At 48.2% G+C, this 21,038-nt stretch overlaps 1 protein-coding gene across 14 annotated transcripts in view; it reads left to right on the top strand.

The window, feature by feature from the left end:
• Nucleotides 1-1,798, top strand: part of GRK4 (G protein-coupled receptor kinase 4) — a 186,055-nt gene extending 184,257 nt beyond the window's left edge. For all 14 annotated transcript variants that reach the window (XM_075570359.1, XM_075570342.1, XM_075570326.1 and 11 more), the window contains one exon: nucleotides 932-1,798. In XM_075570359.1, coding sequence (XP_075426474.1) covers nucleotides 932-985 — 54 coding nt within the window. In that variant the 3' untranslated portion in view covers nucleotides 986-1,798. The remainder of the gene's footprint in view (nucleotides 1-931) is intronic.
• The last annotated feature ends 19,240 nt before the right edge of the window (nucleotides 1,799-21,038 follow it).

Raw genomic sequence — 21,038 nt, 5'->3', positions numbered from 1 at the left:
GGACCTTAACACATATAGATAAAACCATGCATGTTGACCATATTGACTGAGCCGGGTCATGGTCTGAAGGAGCAGAAGGGACGGAGACGGGAGGGTAGAAACACAGGACAGTGCCAGGAGATCCTAATGCATTGTAGGCACCGCTGGCACTGAATGGGGACAACCTCTTTGCTGCCAGGTCTACCTGCTAAGGAGGTTAATATATTGTAGTGAAACATGCCTGGTATTATAAAAACCATTTTTTTAAATTTTATTATTATTATTGAATTATCTTTTATTCTGCCCACCCTCCTCCTACCCCAACCTCTGCAAACACTTTTCCTGAACCCCTAGGGTTGTCCGACGTCCCGTATACATACAGAACTGTCCCTCATTTCGTGAACTTCTCCCAGAAAGGTCTCTCGGGACGCTTTCTGTAATTGTCCCGTATCTTAATGCCTGAACTTTAAAATGACTGCCATGAAATCAGACATAAAAACGTAATAGCTTTGTACTGGAGTGTACAAAAGTTCCCTTTTCCGATAGATGTCGCCTTACTAAATTATTAAAATAATAAAGTTAGGACACTGCCTGGTCATCTCATACCATAACCCACCCCCATAGGCGTTGTTTTTCCCCCCACCGCTACCTGTTAGTTCAATGCACATCTTTCCCCACCCGGTCAAGCGCAGAGATGATACAAACCAAAGAATATAGCGGTCAAGCGAGAGATACCATTCAGCGCGAAGCATTTGTAAATCCTCCTATATCCCTCATTATGACATCGCACTTCCATACTGGATTTCGGCGCCCGGTATTATGTAAATGTGGCGACCCGATGAACCGTCACACTTTGTATGACTGGCCCCCTGGATTTAACCATTGGATACTGAGCCTGAAGAAGGGAGAGTGGCGCCTGCTTTCATTAACCGTCTTCTCTCTGATCTTCTAGGTCTGTTTCAAATCCGCCTACAGTGACGATGATGAAGAGGCCTCCAGACCATGAACCACTGTCCAATAGCCAAAAAAAAATCAAATCTTAGAGAGTTAAACTGCAAATATTTTATTGTATCTATGAACTGTAAAGGTGTATTATAAATTAAAAGAATTCTGTATGAGTTTGCAGATTTTGTACATTTTGTACTTGACTTATGTTAAGATGTATATTTTCACAAAGTGTATTGTACAAACAAAAGCCATATTAGTACCACTCCAATGTGTATATATATATGTATGTATATATATATGTACATATATATACTGCCTATACATATAATAAAGTAAAAATAAATTTTAGGAGCCTTCAGCTTAGGCTGCGCTGCCGAGTCCCCCGGTCTGCAGAGAGCTACAGGGGGGCGGCGTGATAGGGCTGCGATGTCACCCGGGAGTTTCGCCCTCATTGGCTGGACCGCCGGGGACCTGGCCTTACCTGGTCTCATTAGCATCATATCAACTGAAAGATGCAGGTAACAGACGGCAGCTGCAAATACTTTCAGTCATTGGAATAACAGATAGTTAGAAAATTCCAATGACTGGGAAGTGTTTGCAGCTGCCGTCTCTTAGCTGCATCTCCCAGTTGATATGATGCTAATGAGACCAGGTAAGCTGAAGGCGCCTAAGATGTATTTTTTATTATTCCGTAGAAAAGCGGTGATTTGGATGTACAGTATCATAATCGATTCATGTCTCTACTTCTGCGTGCTCTCTGCTCTCACAGTAACATCAGCGATTAGTAGAAGCACTGCAAGGGGTTTTCAAAAGGTGTATATTATTTGTTTTCTTTTTTTCTATATCTTTTGATTAAAAAACGCTTTGTATATTTGTTTGTTTTTTTTTGGTTACAGTTTTGTGTGCTTTCAGGAAACCACTTGGCTGCTGTAGTACAAAAGTCAAAGAATCAGCACTCACGTGCACTTTGTAGACTATCGATTGGTCGTACAGGTCAATGTTTCGGTTCTAAACCTGGACCGATGTCAAACTTTGACCTGTGTGACTGATCTGGTCTAAATACTCCGTGTGAGTGCGGCTTGTCTGGCCCGTGTGGCAGTAACACCCAGATCCCGCGTCAGTGCGCCTTTCTGACGCTGTATCTCACGTCGGCAGAGGCCAGGAGTGCATTGCTCTGCACTGTTTAGCTGGGCCTTGTACTGTGGAAGGGTTTCAAATGTGATGTTTTTACTTTTGGGTTATTGTGATTTTGAAATCGAACTCTCTCCATCACAAATTTGCATGGTATTTCAGTAAAAAAAAAGATTTAAAAACAAAAAAACCCTAAAAGAGGAAATTATATTATAGAGTTAAAAGAAAAAAATGATAGCAAAATAAACTCATCTAAACAAAGTGTTCGTACCCATAGGTAATAGTTGAAAATAATTATGGAAAATGTATGTAGTTTTATTTACTGCAAATATGTACATCTTTTTAACCCTTTGCTGCTAAAGGACTTCCAACAGCATTGGGGTTAAATAGGAAAATCCCCATTGGGCCGTGAGGTGAGTGTTTTCTCATTAACCCCTTGAGTGCCCCGTTTGGCAATCAAGATGCTAAAAGATTAACATTAGTTTAATTCTCTTTTCACTTATTTTTGGGGGGTGTTTTTAGCCCACGCAGGGTGACGTGGTGAAGGGACCAGTCACGTGGCATGGAAAGGGTGGTGTAATATGAAGAAATTAATGCTGACCGTTCTATTATACACAGTCCTATGAAAAATACATACGATGTTGTATTGGTTCCAAAGTAGACTTGTCCGCTTTCACATAAGGAAAATAGGGACAGCAGGTATTATTGATGACTATGAAAAATAATCAGAGGTGGGCTTTTTATCCTGCAATCACCCTCTGTAGCCCTAGCTGACTTGGGTGTCAACAGGTCTTGCCTTACATTCCTACTTCTGCACATCTCTGCTTCACCTCCACCCATTGCTACAATCAAACAAATGTGACCAAGTTGTGCACTGCTTGCACCCGCCTGGTTATAGTAGTGTTGAACTTTCTTTCATTTGTTTTTACATTGGGAGGTTTTAGCTGTGAGGGAGTCGGGAAGTACCATAGTCCCACTTTGTGGTGACTATGAGAATGGGCCTGTAGAAGGTGTACAGTAAGTGACCCCGAAACGTTGCCCCCTGCTTCTCACCGCACCTACTTCCCTCCCTGTTAGGGATTTCTTTATCATATCCCCCACTTTTAAGTGATATCACCTTTCCCCCTTCCCTCACCATCCCTCCCCTTCCTGTTTATTTTATGTGATTTGCGTTTTTTTTTGCACAGTGTCACTTCATGTTTTTCACTTTTGCTCATTAATACATATCAGCATTTCAAGCACTATTAATTCCCTTGTATTTATCTGGAGTGTGGGGAACACTTTGTGTGTTCGATTCATATTAATAGGTGCAGGTGAGTTTGACGCATATAAAGAGACTATTTTTGACCGGCTTACACCTAAGTTTGAGTGACAAACGGATATCTATCCTTTCCAACCTCATCAACATGAAGTGTTTGGCATTGTTTGATTCATATAATTGTAACATTTACAACTATCTCTACGTGTTATTCTTGCGAATTGCTATTAGATCCCTGATATTGCAAAAATCGACACAATTCTGGACCGTCATCCTGGAAACCCCCCCGGGATTCAGCAGAACACAAAGGAATGCCTGAAAGTCATAGCTTATTTCTATGCTCGGAGAAGTTGTGACTCCATACAGATAACATCACTTTCTGGACAAATATGAAAAACAATCGAGATCTTGACCCGCAATTTGCAACTAACATTTACCTCTGATGTGCCCAATTTATTATAATACTGAATATCGCATAGTATTATTGACGGCGTCCCTGGCTTGAATCTCTCTTTCTGATATTTAACTACCACAAACAGGAAAGGTCCTCACCTAATGTAAGTGGGATACTAGAGAAGACAGGATCTCCACTTCATATGTGAAGAAAGGAAAATTGGCGGAGCTTTATAAACAGAACCTGCAAAAGAAAAGCTCTGTTCATGTTCCTGGCATTTCCCCAAAGTAACAGTAGTAAAGCTGTGTAGAGAACTACATGCTGTACAAATGCGGCTCTCAGATTGAGTTTGGGAACCGAAATGACACTGGACCAGTTATATAGACGTCTCGCTGCATGTCAGTTCCAGGTCATCTTGTGTAATCAACAGCAATAAACTCTGGTTGTATTGAGTCACTTGCCCCTTGAAAGAAGGATAATTCTGACACTGAGATATTCCTTGAAGTAATAGGCACAGTATATAATACAGGTGTAGTATAGGCTTGTTCTTTGTGTGAACTGGACAAGATCTTTTAATGCGCTTTTTCCTTGAGGAACCTAACACACACAGACTGAACTATGGTATTATACTATCCTTAAGAACACCAGACCCACACCAGGAGAACAGTTCCAGACAATCAGGTCTATATCTCTTATGTAATATCAGCACTAGTTTTTTGTAGTGTGTCAGCATATCACCAAGCTCCAGTAAAAGTCGCTGTTGACCATGAACATGTCTTATGATATACTTTTTTTTTTTTAATCAGTAAGGCCAGTCCTGTTTCATGTAGATAGAACAGGATATATACTATCTATAGGAAGCACATCCTTGCTGTAGACCTTCTTCCTTGTTTTGTAAGATCAGCAGTGCAACTGGCAGGGTGTAAAAAGACTTCTGTTGCCCAGGCTGGCATTGTCTATTCAGGAAAACCAGCCAATCTAAGAGGAAGACTTCTTGAACCACATTTCATTTGTCTTTCCGACGGACTCGGCTGAAATTGCAGTGATTCAAAAGTTTGCAGGAAATCAGGAAGATATTTCTCTATACTTTATAGAAACATTGAATATTTCTTACGCCGCTCCTGGTTAGAGTGTGACTGATTTAAGACTCTGTAGGCCTGTTTGACCCCATTATCAAACAATTATTTTTGCAATGTTTTGGCAGCAAGGGGCTTAAATCAATCAGGTGTGTCCCTTTAGAGACATACACACTAAAAATGTTTTCTCAATTTGTATTTGAGATGGGGGTTCGGTTGGGAACATTTGATGGCTGCCTTCTACTTACCCATTTGTATATACTCCAAAGTAGCCTTTCGGGACGTTTTCAGCCAAAAAAATCCCCATTGACTTGAAAAAAGAATTTCTGCCGAAAATTACCCGGTTGTCCGTTTGGCGTTTTCAGAGTTACCTCCCGCGTTTAGTGCAGTAACATCACACAGCAGCAAACATGGAGTTCTGTTTGCGTTTATTTTTATTTATTTTCCTGTAGTCTGACTTGGTTCACTGCTGTTAATTATTCACTATTAGACGGGCCTGTGGGTGAGGGCGAGATCATACATTGCAGCCATTTCCAGGAATGACGCAGTTCAGAGGCATGGCATCATCTCGTTTGTCAGTCACTGGGTAAGTGCGGTCCCAGAGCTGACCTGTACATGTTCGTCTCAGTCCTTCTAAGCACTTGCACCGTCTGTTCTATCACAGCACAGAGACAAGATGCACTTCCCATCCTCTCTGCTGTCTCAAGTATTTGTCATCTCAATAATAAACCTCCATGGACTTCCTAGGAATGGATTGTCTGCTCTGTGAATCAAAGACACAGCTCTACTTAGTTGTCCCTCTAAGAAAAGCACCTTTGTTCTCACCCTTTAAGTGGCAAGAGCTTGAGAGACTTTGGCGTGCTACTCACAATCCTCTAATATGTGTGTAGCCCTGTTCCCCCTCCCCCCCCCCCCCCCCGGAAGATGTAATGCTGACTACAGGTGACATGGCGCTTGCATACCTGTGAGGGGCCAGGAGAGCTGAGTGTACGCGATGATAGGGACCAACAGGACAGGCTTTTGATGATCTTTAGACTTTGCTCAGGGTGTCAGCGCCTCCAGCTCCAGTGGGCTTCAGGGTTCCCAGAGACAGTCCCCACCAGATCAGACTTCTTTCAAACCCCTGCCCAAAAGTCTAGACTCAGGCGGGTGTGTATATAAACACAAAGGGTTCTTTATTTGGCAGTCACTGCAGATGTCATACAGCGGATGCAGATAGATCTAGCCCCAGACCTCTGGATGGTGCCTGGCTCTCTGGTATCATTGATGCCATATTCTTGGTTCTGATCTTTATCCCAGTCAGCCCAGGAGGGACTGACTGACATGTCTCACTCCCAGCCGGGAGGAGACAACACTCACCTCCTCTCCCTAGGAGGGGTGGAAGTGAACTCTCTATAATTTAGCACTTCCACTCTGAGACACCAGAAGGGGAGGGCACAAGTTCTGCACCAAAATTGGCTACACACAGACCGTGTGTCACCTCCACTCCTGCCACTCAGAAAGTCAGCATATGGGGGGGGGGGGGGTCAATGCCCCTAGGATAGCATGCTACAGCCTAGAGCTACATAAGGACGTACGTGACAGGGAGCAGAGAGGCAGTCTGGACAAGCCATGCTACATGTGCAGTGTTCTTTTCTCTGTAAAGATGTGAAGGGATATCTCATCATGAGTGGGTTATACTGCGTACTCTAACACTTGTGCTGTTTAGATTGGGCCCTCGTGCCTAAATTTGATGCTAGTGAGGTTACTGGGTTGAGTGCTTTCAATCTGTTGCAATTCCAGCATGTTCTTCAAATTGACGATGTCTTTAAAGGAGCAATCCAAGGTAGCAATTTTTTTAAAATGATCTTATACTATATTAGTGAAAGCACTGTATGTTTGCCTGCCTGGATGTCCGGTGTCCCTAGGGGAAATCTCATTGGTCCCTTGGGTCGCCCGCCCCCGCACACCTCTCATTGGCCTGAGGCGGAGTGACGGCCCACACACACACACAACACAGCAGCTCTATACACACACACACACACACACACACACACACACACACACACACACACACACACACACACAACACAACACAGCAGCTCTATACACACACAACACAACACAGCAGCTCTATACACACACAACACAACACAGCAGCTCTATACACACACACACAACACAGCAGCTCTCTACACACACACAACACAGCAGCTCTATACACACACACACACACACAACACAGCAGCTCTATACACACACACACACACACAACACAACACAGCAGCTCTATACACACACAACACAACACAGCAGCTCTATACACACACAACACAACACAGCAGCTCTATACACACACACACACAACACAGCAGCTCTACACACACACACAACACAGCAGCTCTATACACACACACACACACACAACACAGCAGCTCTATACACACACACACACACAACACAGCAGCTCTATACACACACACACACACACACAACACAGCAGCTCTATACACACACACACACAACACAGCAGCTCTATACACACACACACACACACACACAACACAGCAGCTCTACACACACACACAACACAGCAGCTCTATACACACACACACACACACACACACACACACACACAACACAGCAGCTCTATACACACACACACACACACACAACACAGCAGCTCTATACACACACACACACACACACACACACAACACAGCAGCTCTATACACACACACACACACCCTCTGTCCGCCCCCCTCCCCACCCCCTCACGTGCGCCGTCCTGCACTGGCTCCGGACGGGAAGCGCGGCCCTCCTACCCCAGCCGCTCCCTTACCTCCCCGGCGCTACCACCCGCTCAGGTAAGTCACTGTGCGTCCCGCCTCAGCCTCAGGCCCACTGCGCGTCCCGCCTCAGCCTCAGGCCCACTGCGCATGCCGCCTCAGCCTCAGGCCCACTGCGCGTCCCGCCTCAGCCTCAGGCCCACACACACAGGGCGCTTCCTACCGCCGCTCAGCCAGACGCCACATCGAGCGGGCGCCGGGGGGGGGGGGGAGCGCGAGTCTTAGGCCCACACAGGGCGCTTCCTGCAGCCGCCTGCACATCGGGGGACCAAGCGGGCGCCGGGGGGGGGGGGGAAGCGCGAGTCACAGGGAACGGGGGGGGGAGTCACGGGGAACGGGGGGGGGGGAGTCACGGGGAACGGGGGGGGGGAGTCACGGGGAACGGGGGGGGGCCACCAGCCGAACCAGCAGGGGGACGGACGCACGGAGGAGGGGGGGGAAATGCCCATACATAAATTATGACAATACATATGCCCACTGCTCTCCACCCCCCCCACTCCCCTTTCCCCCCCCCCACTCCCCTTTCTCCCCCCCCGCTCCCCTTTCTCCCCTTTCTCCCCCCCCGCTCCCCTTTCTCCCCCCCCCACTCCCCTTTCTCCCCCCCCGCTCCCCTTTCTCCCCCCCGCTCCCCTTTCTCCCCCCCCCCGCTCCCCTTTATACCCCCCCCGCTCCCCTTTCTCCCCCCCCGCTCCCCTTTATACCCCCCCCGCTCCCCTTTCCCCCCCCCGCTCCCCTTTATACCCCCCCCTTTATACCCCCCCCCCCCCGCTCCCCTTTCTCCCCCCCCGCTCCCCTTTCTCTCCCCCCCAGCTCCCCTTTCTCCCCCCCAGCTCCCCTTTCTCCCCCCCCCCGCTCCCCTTTCTCCCCCCCCGCTCCCCTTTCTCCCCCCCCCCGCTCCCCTTTCTACCCCCCCCGCTCCCTACTTCAGGAGATACTTACCTCCAAAGTCGGTGCCCGTAGCTGCTCCAGCTGAGTAAGCCGGGCTTTCAAGTTTAAAGCTCCCGCGTTGCATGGGCCAATAGGAAGCCACACCGATGACGTCACGGCTTCCTATTGGCCCACAGGACGCAAAAACTTGAAACGGTGGCCATATTGCGAACCTTGGCAGCCGAGGAGAGCTGCTACTGGCATCTAATTCGAAGTTAAGTATCTCCAGAAGCAGGAGGTCCCCGGAGCTGAAATGAATGGTGTTCAGCTCAGGAGACCCCCTGCTTTAATCCTGTGTTTAAAAAAAAGGTTTTTAAGCCTTTATAATACTCTAAAATGATTGAGCCGCTGATTGACCCACCTGTGCTGGAGCAGGGGTATCCTTAAGACCTAACCTGTTGGGGTTCCTTGAGGACTGGAGTTGGGAAACACTGCCTTAGATGCAGCCTCAAGAAGCACAGAGGTCAGGAGGACATTGGAAGATGCACAAGTGCAGGAATTCATTACGGGAAGGTTTATTCATTACGGGAAGGTTTATTCATTACGGGAAGGTTTATTGTACAAGGAGGCGCTGTTTAAATGTGCAGACTATCTGAAAATAGAGCACAGGAAATTCATGCAATCTTTAAAAACAAGAATTGTTTTTTTTTTCCCCTTCTATTTACTGTAGAAAGTTATAAAATAACAATTGAATTGCTTAAGCCCTATTCCTTTCACTTAAACATGCAATTTAACTGTGAGCAAAAGCTTTAGCTGTACAAAAGAAAAGTGGAAAAATAAAATGGTTTAAAAAAAAAAAAAGGTGCAATACTTGTTGGTTTTGCAAAAATAAAATGGAAAAATGTATGTTTGGTTTCTATGGCAATTAAGACATTTTCTATTTATTGGGCCTCAGACCTGGATAGTGGTTGTCAAAGTGTTTATGCAACCATGTTCCTGGTTAGGTTTATAAAGATACGATAACGGGGGGCCTTCCCTGTGCAAACTCAGCACGTTGTGATCTCGCACCCGAGTATGGCTAGATGAACTTAAACCCCTCACAACGAAGCTCATCAGTTTTACAAACTAGTTTACAAGACTTGTATAACTCGGTGCTCTTATTGCATTTTTATTTTTTTTCCAATTTTTATTGAATTTTTTCATATCAAATAAAACATTGCATATTTAGACATTTCAAACGTGGAATAAAAAATATTCTTATCAAAATTGTAACATGTTATCTGTTTGTAAACCAAAAAAAAAAGAGTCTTATGGCATTTTGCTAATTTTTCGGGAAGGTCGCGTTTACTGTTCCTCTACCAAGGTCTCCTCTTCAAGTCATTGATGGAAGCATCGCAACCACGTGAGCGTTACTCAAAGGATTGCGTTTTATTACTGTGGCAAAAGGACAATGAGGCCACAGTAATCAATACTACAGAGGACACAACTCTTCTGTTACAAGTGCTCCTATGTTGTACGAGGGCCGGGCTGGGCAGAGAGGCCTTAAAGCACATGACAGAGACCAACCTGCCCCCCTGTAATATTCTGGGGGCCACTGGGAGGCGAAGCTGCCCCCTGTAATATTCTGGGGGCCACTGGGAGACCAAGCTGCCCCCTGTAATATCCTGGGGGCCACTGGGAGACCAAGCTGCCCCCTGTAATATCCTGGGGGCCACTGGGAGACCCAGCTGCGCCCTGTGATAGTCGGGGGCCACTGGGAGACCCTGGTGCGCCCTGTGATAGTCGGGGGGGAACTGGGAGACCCAGCTGCGCCCTGTGATAGTCGGGGGCCACTGGGAGACCCTGGTGCGCCCTGTGATAGTCGGGGGGGAACTGGGAGACCCTGGTGCGCTCTGTGATAATCGGGGGGACACTGGGAGACCCTGGTGCGCCCTGTGATAGTCGGGGGGACACGATTACGTTTATTTTATTGTAATTGTTCACAAGGCGTGAGCGACAGGTAGCGTGTCTGATACTAAACAGTCAAACTAATAGAAGTAACAGTTTGGGCAGTGACTTATCCCCTCCGTGCTACATAGAAATTGATGGCAGGTGAGAAGTACACGGCCCACCTAGTCTGCCCATGTTCCTACCTGCTGTTAAACCTCCGACCCCGTTTGATCATCGACTTACTTCCAAATTCACTTCACGTGTTCTCGAAATGTATCCGAATTTCTTAATAATCCATCATTCTAAGGCTGCGCTTATAGTGACGGCGACGTCAGGCTACGGTCCCTGGCAAAATCAAATTGCGATGACTTCCAGCGATCGCGACCAAGCCGTCGCGTCGCGCTTGCTATAAACGCACGCGACGGCGGCAATGCATTTGTTTTGACGCGACGCCGCTGTCGCCGACACTATAAGCGCAGCCTAAGACGTTGAGGCACTACGTGCAAAAGCAGGAAGATAACCCGAGCGCTGAACATAGCAGATTATAGTCATTTAAAAAAGAAATTCAATGGAGTTAAAATAAGAACATATATTGAGAATTCCTAGAAGGTCCAAAAAATGTGTATAGCAGGGTTCCTACCTGGGTCCCGCTTATCTTCGCTACAGGGGGGGAGGTTGTTGAGCCCTGCGGGTGGTGCGGGTGCTGCCGGAGACAGAGGCGGACCCGCTGTCAGTCAGAGAGGCAGAAAGGTTGCGGTCAGCCAACCAGGGAGTGCTCTGGAGTCTCCGCGGTGCACTCTGCTAGCAGGGGCCGCCATCTTTAAAGTTGCGCATGCGAAGAACGTCCGAGGCTATGGTGGCCAGTAGAGGGAGAGGTGTGCATGCGCAGTGTAGGCACCTAGCGGCGGCTATTACAATAAGCTCCGCATGGGGAACTACATTACCCAGCAGCCTCTGTGGCTGCCATATCACCTGCTGCATTACAGCCAATAGGGCTCCTGGATCCACCTGCTCTGCAGATAGATACATTTGTCGCGCTGTGATCCACTCCAGTCAGAAGAGGAATCTCTGAGGAGCAGGTAGTGCCCAGGGAGCAGTGTTCCCCTGGATTAGTCCAGATCTCCCCCCTTAGGCCCCAGTAGGCTCTGACTCACTGTAGCTTGTGGCTGCTATAGGGAAAGCCCATAATCAGGGACCTTTCCCCAGTAGCCGCATATTGTCAGGTACAGCACCGGTGAGACATCACGCGGTGACTGCGACCTGTGTTCTGGGACCCGATCGCTGCATGGTAAAGACGGTAAGGTGATATTATCCACACAGGAATTCATCACACGAGGAAGAGGACGCCATCGTGGGCGACAACGTTGGATCAGACGAATCCTCTTTGATATTCTGCATTACCCGGGTTCTGGAGCCCCGGGCAGGTACCTAACTCAGCTCTATCCCGTGGAGTGTTAGTGCACGATCTCCAACACTTTGGGTGGGCCTTGACTTTGGGAAAGGGACATCAGGGAATTTGTGCCTGGCACTCAATGTACTCTGGGGACACTCACTGTTGGTATCAGGTTGGGGGCTATATTACTGTGGGGTACAGGGTACCAATATTATTGTGTTCGGTAAAGGTTGTGGCATATATTTGTGTGCATGTATTATTATTGTTCCTGTAAGGGTTCATCCCGCCAAGTCGGGATCCCTTGCCGGTGGAGGTGTTGTCACCATAAGAATCAGAGATGTAGGTGTGCAGAGCACAGCATCCAAACGAGAGCAGGTCTGGCGAAAACTTTCTTTATTAGCAAGGCATAAAATAGAGGGACGCAGCCCTTCAACTTTGCTCTATCCTAACCATAAGAATCAGATACACCCCAGGCTCCCAGCGGCGGAGGTTGAGGCCTCCTGTGAGCCACAGGTAACGCACCACACACACCATAGCTGCCATATCTTCCATAGGGTGGGGGAAAGTGCGCAACATATGTTTTTATTTCAATCCATTCAACAAAAGACAGGGGTGCCCAATGCTACATCAAATTGACAAAACATATATGATAATACTTCAATTTAAACTTTGTACTTATCATCATATATGTTTTGTCAATTTGATGTAGCATTGAGCACCCCTGTCTTTTGTTGTATACATTTGCCACGCCTAGTAGCACTCATTTTGGCATAAATATATATTCATGATGTGGTGGGTGTAGTGTGGTGGGTGTAGGAGTTTGAGCTAGCTGGGAATGTGTGTGTTTTTATTTCAATCCAGCAAAGCACTACTCATTCAAGAAAATAGTCACCAGAAATAACGCAAAGGAGACTTGGAGAGCAGTATAACACGGGAAGGCCAATTACCGGGAGGAAACAGTTTGTGGAAACACATCACCCCACCAGTGGCAGAGGAACCGGTGCAGTCTTCCTCTGCAATGTGTGGTGTCATTTATTCAGGTAGGGAAATGCCGCAAAAAGCCTGGTATTTCTCTCCAGCAACAGAGATAAACAATTAAAATGGGGTATTTTAAAGCAGGAATCTCACCGTTTCTTTTTGATTTTTTTTTTGTATAGATTTATTTACATAATTGTTACCTGGGAAACAACTCCGGGAGTCCTCGGGTTCCCGAGATACTTACAGTTTTAGGTGCTAGTATCTCACTTCCTGGATGATTCAAAATGGCCATCCAAACGAGGGCCAAAAGGAAGCTGCAGCGGGTGACGTAACTTCCAATTGTATGGCCGGAGCGGAAAGTATGGCGGTTCAGCTCGTGGGGACCCCCCAGTTCCAATTATGAAAAAATAAATAAATACCTATTTTGGGTGGGGTTGCTGCTTTGTTACTTAAGAGGTTATATCTATAATGAATCTAAAATGTATTGTTGTATTACAACTAAGAGGATACAAAATACATTTGTAGCCATGCTGTAAAATGGACTACAGTCATCTCTCCTGCTGGCAGTAAGGCCTGGTAAGTTATGGGCATGCCAGCAGTAATTATGGAGGTTTGCCCTCATACCCTGGTGAGGTGCCCTATGTATGGATGGAGTGGTCACATGCTCTGAATCCATAATTAGTGATGTCAGAGTTGTGCCTGCCTCCAGAGGATACATAAGGCACAGCACTGCTCAAAAGTTAGAGTTGGTTGTAGATGTTGAAGCAAGGAGCAAGTCTGAGTACAGACTTGGGAGGAGGCGGCTCACTAGACTGTGACCAGGGACCTGGCACAGGGAATATCTCCCTATGGGGAGATAGGGAATCCACCAGATTGGGAAGAGATACCTTTCAAAGGGAAGTGCGGTGAGCATGAGCGGCTGAGCACAATCGCTGTGAGGGGCAGCTGGCCCACCTGACCTCAATAAAGATGACCTTGTTCAATCATACCCTCGTGTGTAAGTGTGGAGTGATTACACAGAGGATTGCACCACAGAGGAGTTCCTCACCAGGACCATCCACAAGCGGACGCTGGGATCCTGATGAGGTGGAGGCGCTGCACTGGATCTAAGTAGGACTCAAGTACACTACCTCAGCTGCCTGTCTGGGTTGGCAATCCCCACACATCATGCGGGAGACTCAGGAGTCCTGTTGCCAACAGGTGCACCACCAGACACTACACTGTAATGGGGACTGGTTAGACCACAGGGGCCAATGTGAGATTGGGTGGGTCAGGCCAGGCCAGAAAATCTGTTACATTTGGAGGTGCTGCTGAGATACCTGTCAACAGGACAGGCTTTTGCTAGGCACACTGGGAAACAGGAGAGTGTCTGGTGCTTCTTTGTGCTGTGTTGGGACGGACCTAGGGGTAGTCAGGGGGCTGATGGAGTTTGTCAGTTCGCAGGGACGACATAGGGGCCTGAAAGGAGTTGGGGGTTTGGAGCCGGGCTATAGCTGTCCTAGTCACCTTGAGGCAGTGCTAGTTGGTAGGATGCCTAAAGGGATAGCCTGTTAACGTGGTCAGGAATTCTGGAGAGGGTCTGCGCTAGGCTAGCCAACAGTAGGTAGACGCCCAAGTACTGCATGGAAGAGCCAGAGTACTCTAGCCCATTCCAGACCACTTACCGAAGGGAGCACAGACTGGGAGGAAGGAGACACAGCAGACACTGAGAGAGTGAGCCTAACCTGAGGTAGTGCAAACACGAGTCCAGCCTACTTTAGGTACACAAGGTGGTGCATCAAGGTAATCTTTATTGTAACGGTGTGGTAGCTGCCCCGCAGAGAGGAGCTCCATGTACAATAATCATAAGTACAGTGAAAGAATGGCGACCGCAAGAATGGAGGTGCGGTGCGGTGCGGAAGGTCCAAGATGGCGGATGGAGGATAATGGAGAGAGCACACATGGCGTGTGTGCGGGTGAAGAGCATGCTACGGAAATGACTTTCACGAGCCTGCTGTGGAATGGTGCTAAGGCTGTGGCCGCGCCGTTCTGGTCCTGCCTAGGGCCGCGGAGTATTACTCCGGATGATAGCGAGGAGGACATTGTGATTGTGGGTGGTGGAAAAGAAGGATCTGCTTGCCAGCCGCCGAGCGCTATACAAAAAGCTACCTCAGTTGCTAAAGTGATTGGCAAGGCAAACCAAGATGGCGGCTCCCGCTTCCCTGGGAGACCGCGTGGGCTCGTTGAAGAGAATTCTGCAATTGCAAAAGTTGCAGACAGTTGGCCGGGATTGGCGCCAAAGAAAGAACCCCACCCTGTTGGGGGTAATGGCGCGAAAGCTGTGGCCGCGCCCTCCAGGACTGTGAAAGGTGCGGCCTCAATTACAGGACATCCTATTAAGCTGTGGGACCCGCCCATAATTGCTACTAGTGGGGGTGGTTTCCAGCTTTGTCAGATGAGGGTGGAGCTAGTCAAGGGAGGGGCTGGCAACTCAACCCCTGCTTGTCAGTCACGCGGAACCAGTGAACAGAACAGACCGCTGCTGCAAGTATCTCCTACTGAGACAATGGCCTGTCAGTGAGGAGTCAATACGATGGTCTCCACTCAACCATATTCAGCACCAGGAGGCTTACTGGTGATTCGGGTGGCGGGCACCGAGACTGTGGTGTGCCTCTGCCTACCATGCAGGCTACCCGGCGGTACCGTGGGCACGGCGGCACGCTGTCCGCAATGTGGTACACAGTACTTGTGGCCTATGCCTACATTTGTGCCCATCCAGACTGTCGAACCCGCGGGGGATACGGCTAGTCCCCCGGTGCACTGTGGAAAGAAGGTGCGGATCCCGGAGAATGGGGATCGGGGTCGGTTGCTAAGGCCGAGCCCGAGGAGAAAGGAGCGGTCGGTCAGCGTATCGACCGAGAGACTAAAAGGCGGTCGCCGCGAACGGTGACCCCGAGCAGAGTAGAAGCGGATTCCTCCGATGAGGAACCCAGGGTGTCGTTGGTGCAGTGATCCGGCCCTTGGCAGTATCCTGTGGTGAAAACGGGAGGAAATTACCACTTACCGGGAGTCGCCAGTGGAGCGGAAGGCCGAGAGACGAAGTCCTTCTCTTCCTGGGACCGGCGGGTCCAGTGGTGACGGGCGATCCACACCCACCCTTCGGAGCGGTAAGAGCAGCCCTTGTTCTCACCAGGCTCCGGTGACAGCATCTGTGGAGGAAAGGCGGTGTCAGGCCCAGGCGGCGCAAGAGAAGGCAGCGGAACTTCTGGATGTCGTCCTGGAAGAAGAGATCCCGCATGGGGATCCATCTCAAGATGGCGGAGTTTCCGGTTCCGGTGATGACATCACTTCCGGCGGAGGTAGCGGAATGACCGGAGAGATGACAACGACGCCTCGTCGATCGGGCAGTGCTTCCCGATCACCTGTGTCCACAAAGAGCTGGCAGGCTGTGAGGAGAGTCGAGAAGGGTGAGGCTCAGCCAGCGGAGAGTCCTAGCTGTGATCCTGGACACTCTAGGGCAAGAGAGCGGGTCGGAACCCCGTGGATACCCATTGCCCGCCCATATGCCCAACCCCATGCCCTAGATAAAGCCCCTGTCCCAGTCACCTTTTCCCGTGGGTCCTCATCCAGTTTGGGAATGTCGGGAGGGTCCCAGCGAACCTATGAGGAACGGACTGGGGAGAGACTGGCGAGCTTTACGTCCGATGATGGGTCGGTGGGTGGAGGCTATTCAGGGGAGGCATCCATGTCTAGTTGGAGCCCTAGCGTGGCTATCGTGAAGTTAGAGGATAGGCCAAAGAGTGTGGGGTGGCCTAAGTCCCGATCTACTGGGACATCGAGGGTGTCTTCCTGGGGGGACACAGAGGAGGGAGAATCCCTAGAATCAGAGCCCGAGAAGGTTAGGGAGACCCGGTGGTGGGCCCCATTATTCGAGGGTTATGTGGGATGGATGGACCGCACTCAGTTTCTACTAATAAGGGAGGATGTAGTAGATTACTGGTGGGCTAAGGGAGAATTTACGGCAGAGAAGCGGAAAAGGGAGATGCAGGAGCGGTGGTTTCAGATCTGCCACGGCAATATAGAGCCCATGGGTCCCAGTATATTGACAGACCCCGTGGACCCAGACGAGCCCCTGTCATGGGTGTTGCCAGGGAGGGCAGGGAATACTAATTTGACACGGTGCATCCGGGCAGAGAGGGCTATTACCGCTAAGTACAAGTATTCCCATGGCTTGGAATATCCCTATGTTCCGGAACCCCTCATGCAGGAGATCGAGGACAATAGGGACAGGTGGTTACGAGAGACCATAGAAGAGTATATGGTAAATAAGGGGGGTGCCATTAAGGGCAGCAAAGCCGAGGAAAGGATAGCGCACCTTATGCGGGTGTGGAGTATAGGCAGGAACGTCTATATGCATAGGGTGGTGTATCGGCCTGAAAGGGGGTTGCCACGTGATTACAATGTGACAGTCCTGGACATGGGGGGTCGGGAAGTTAAGAAACCCAATCCTTGTCACTATTATTAGGGGGAACAGGATGGCTGTTGCATAAGTTAGTGGCTGCTGGTCGGGGCTTGCTTGACGCAATGTTTTGTGAATCTGTAAATGTTGTGACTAATTATGTATGCCATTTCACAGTGCTTCCTGAAGAAAGGTACTTCAAATTTAGGTCCCAGCCGGGACAGTGGGAATCACCAGGGGGAGAATGTAGCCATACTGTAAAATGGACTACAGTCATCTCTCCTGCTGGCAGTAAGGCCTGGTAAGTTAAGGGAATGCCAGCAGTAATTATGGAGGTTTGCCCTCATACCCTGGTGAGGTGCCCTATGTATGGATGGAGTGGTCACATGCTCTGAATCCATAATTAGTGATGTCAGAGTTGTGCCTGCCTCCAGAGGATACATAAGGCACAGCACTGCTCAAAAGTTAGAGTTGGTTGTAGATGTTGAAGCAAGGAGCAAGTCTGAGTACAGACTTGGGAGGAGGCGGCTCACTAGACTGTGACCAGGGACCTCGCACAGGGAATATCTCCCTATGGGGAGATAGGGAATCCACCAGATTGGGAAGAGATAACTTTCAAAGGGAAGTGCGGTGAGCATGAGCGGCTGAGCACAATCGCTGTGAGGGGCAGCTGGCCCACCTCACCTCAATAAAGATGACCTTTTTTCAATCATACCCTCGTGTGTAAGTGTGGAGTGATTACACAGAGGAGTGCACCACAGAGGAGTTCCTCACCAGGACCATCCACAAGCGGACGCTGGGATCCTGATGAGGTGGAGGCGCTGCACTGGATCTAAGTAGGACTCAAGTACACTACCTCAGCTGCCTGACTGGGTTGGCAATCCCCACACAACATCATGCGGGAGACTCAGGACTCCTGTTGCCAACAGGTGCACCACCAGACACTACACTGTAATGGGGACTGTTTAGACCACAGGGGCCAATGTGAGATTGGGTGGGTCAGGCCAGGCCAGAAAATCCGTTACACATTGATAACAGGATTATTTCCATGAGCTAATTTCACCGTTACCATTTTAAATTGCATTCACTGCAAGGTAGCCTTGCAATGTAAAGTCTAGCACCAATGTGGTTATATTTTATCAAGATAAAAGAGGGAGTGGAGGGGATAATTTTATGCCACCATCTTGTTCCTTTCCTTGTCCAGCTTGGCTCTGTGCTTTGTAGCAGTGTCGGTGTTTCAATGCTGACCCCTCCCCCCCGCCCCCGCTTGCTGTGCCCTGCTAATAAAATATATGCAACGTTTCTACAGCTAAGGACGTCCGACAATATTTTCATTGAGAACTATAAGGATGTACTCCCCTCTTAATTAGTTTCCTTTCCTTTTGAAAGGTCGTCGCTCCACATTCCTGCAGGCCCATCTTAAATTTCCTTCACCTTTCTATGTGGCAGAAAGCCGCGCTTCAAATCTTTACTGCCCGCAACAGAACGTGGCAGTAAAAAGAACCAAGGTTCAAATGCCAGTGCACTAGGGCAGCGGTGCGGAAAGTGGGGGGCGTTTCGTTGAAAACACCATATGCCCCCTCTGCTGGATGTGTTCTCAACACATTTTCAATCAGCCCCCATGACAGTTTTACGACTGAAGGGGGGGGGGGGAAACAAACCCTTTATTTTGACTTTATACAACAACTACAACAACAACAACAAAAAAGCCCCAATGCCACATCCAAATGGCCAAGTAGTTGTGTATTAATATTCTTCTAATAAGTATGGCTCATTTCGATCTATTAAGACATTTCTCTTCCATTACAGAGATAAATGAGATTTTACACAGTTAGTCACTGCTGATGACTATATACAATTCTTTAAAAGAAATCCATTAATCCCTTCTTCCTTCTTTTTGTACTGATATCGTTGTGAGCAGTTAGTCTTTTTATGAATTAGGAGCACCGGTAAAAGTACAGTATCCCTTTATTTCAGTGTTTGGACACACACACACACACACACACACTTGGAGTCTCTCTTGTTGAAGAGTTTACTCCTGTGTTAGATGCAACTGGCAGCAGCTCAAGGAAGACCGTATGTATATAACGCTCACAGCTGTAGTCAGCACTTTAAAAAAAGAGACCACATAGTACAGGGAATTATCTTAATATATAAAATCAAAGGTTGGTACTAGCTGCGGTGAATGTGATTGGTCCGTGGCCACCCCGACTGTCATTGCCCAGGAGGTACGCCCCACTGTGACACACACCGCCCACACGACTGTCATTGGCCAAAACTTACAGTGACATCACTGACACACACCTACTTCACTGTCACACACTTGCACTGACAGCATATCCCCAAAGAAGCCCTGCAGAGTCATTGGTAAGTTCATCTCACACTCTCACCCCTGTGTCCACACACACACACACACACACACACACACTTTACATATTAATATGCCCACTTTCAAATTCCCGTTTTCTATTTATTCCCCATCCTGTGTAAAGTATATTATTCATTTTCATTAAATCATCACCGCCAGCCACGCTGTGCATTTCTTGCTTTACCTACGCACTTACCAATTATTTTCTAAAATGGCCGCAACACCAACCCCTCCTGTCCACTGTCCCTCCTTCCCTCTGGGGGCTGGGAGAGGGGGAGCACACAAATAGGGGGGAGAGGAGGGAGCAGGAAATTTAACTCACGGGCAACGCCGGGTCTCTCAGCTAGTAATACAATAAGTGCAAACAGAATCGGACAATAAGAAAGGAAATCCCTGCCAAGGTGAGCTTACAATCTAAGTACAACAAGAACTTTGCACCACGTTTGTTTTGTACGTTCTTTCTGTTACAAGGGATGCAGCTCTGTGGTGGAAATATGTCAAATAAAGAGTGAATTCCCCTCTTAAATGTTTCCATTACCTGTACGAGCCTCCCTGCACGTTCCTATGGGTGCCTCCTGAACTTCACTTAAGAGATGAGAGTTCCCCTGAAAATCTGTGCCTCAAAGTGCTTAAAACACTCACTTTTACTTCCGGAGCTATTTCAAATAAGGTAATTGCAATATCCAATTTCTTCTTGGGGTCTGGAGGTGGCTACCTGGATTTGTGCTGGATGACCCTCCGTGCCTGCAATGCTTTAATAATTCAATACTAATCCCAGATACAGCCCCAAACTGTTCCATCCTTGTTGCTGCTATCTATAATGTAAAGGTAAAAGGTATGACATGGGCTTTGCTGTTTAATGAGATGCAGATGCCCGATGGATTTGAATCCCTCATCTGCATGGAATTGAGGGGCCTTTTTTTTACAAGGCATTCGCTTTTGTCAGCGATGCAAGGATTAGCATTGCACTGAATTCATAGTCAAGGGCTTAGTCTACTGCTACCTGCTAGGTGAATTAATCTCCAAATCAGTATGTGGTACAGTTGTAGCCAGACTTACAGTACTGTCCCCGTGACAGCAGCGGGGTACGAGATTACAGCCGTGTGAACACTTTGTTGTCCGCGGTTCAGCTACGGTCAGTCGCCATAATTATTTGTGCGGTTATTTATGCAATTGTGTGTGTGTGTGTGTCCCCGGTAGGTGATGCACTGAATATCTTCGCCTACGATACTCATTAGCTGTAAGGGAGCTGTGAATTGCAAATAAATGCCAGGGATTTACAATTGTATTTTTGCAGCACCGACAACAGCAAGTCTAGCCACATCTGTACAGACCTGAAGGATTCATTTATTGCATACGGTTCTGCAGATACACGTGTTTTCAATGCATCATGCAATGTAGAAATGTCTCGCTTTAAACACTGTCTTTCTTTGTTTAATATAACTTTGTAC

Source organism: Ascaphus truei, chromosome 1, assembly GCF_040206685.1.
Source record: "Ascaphus truei isolate aAscTru1 chromosome 1, aAscTru1.hap1, whole genome shotgun sequence".
NCBI lineage: Eukaryota > Metazoa > Chordata > Amphibia > Anura > Ascaphidae > Ascaphus > Ascaphus truei.
Note: the sequence above shows the minus strand (reverse complement) of the source record. Positions and strands in the feature narration are given on the sequence as shown.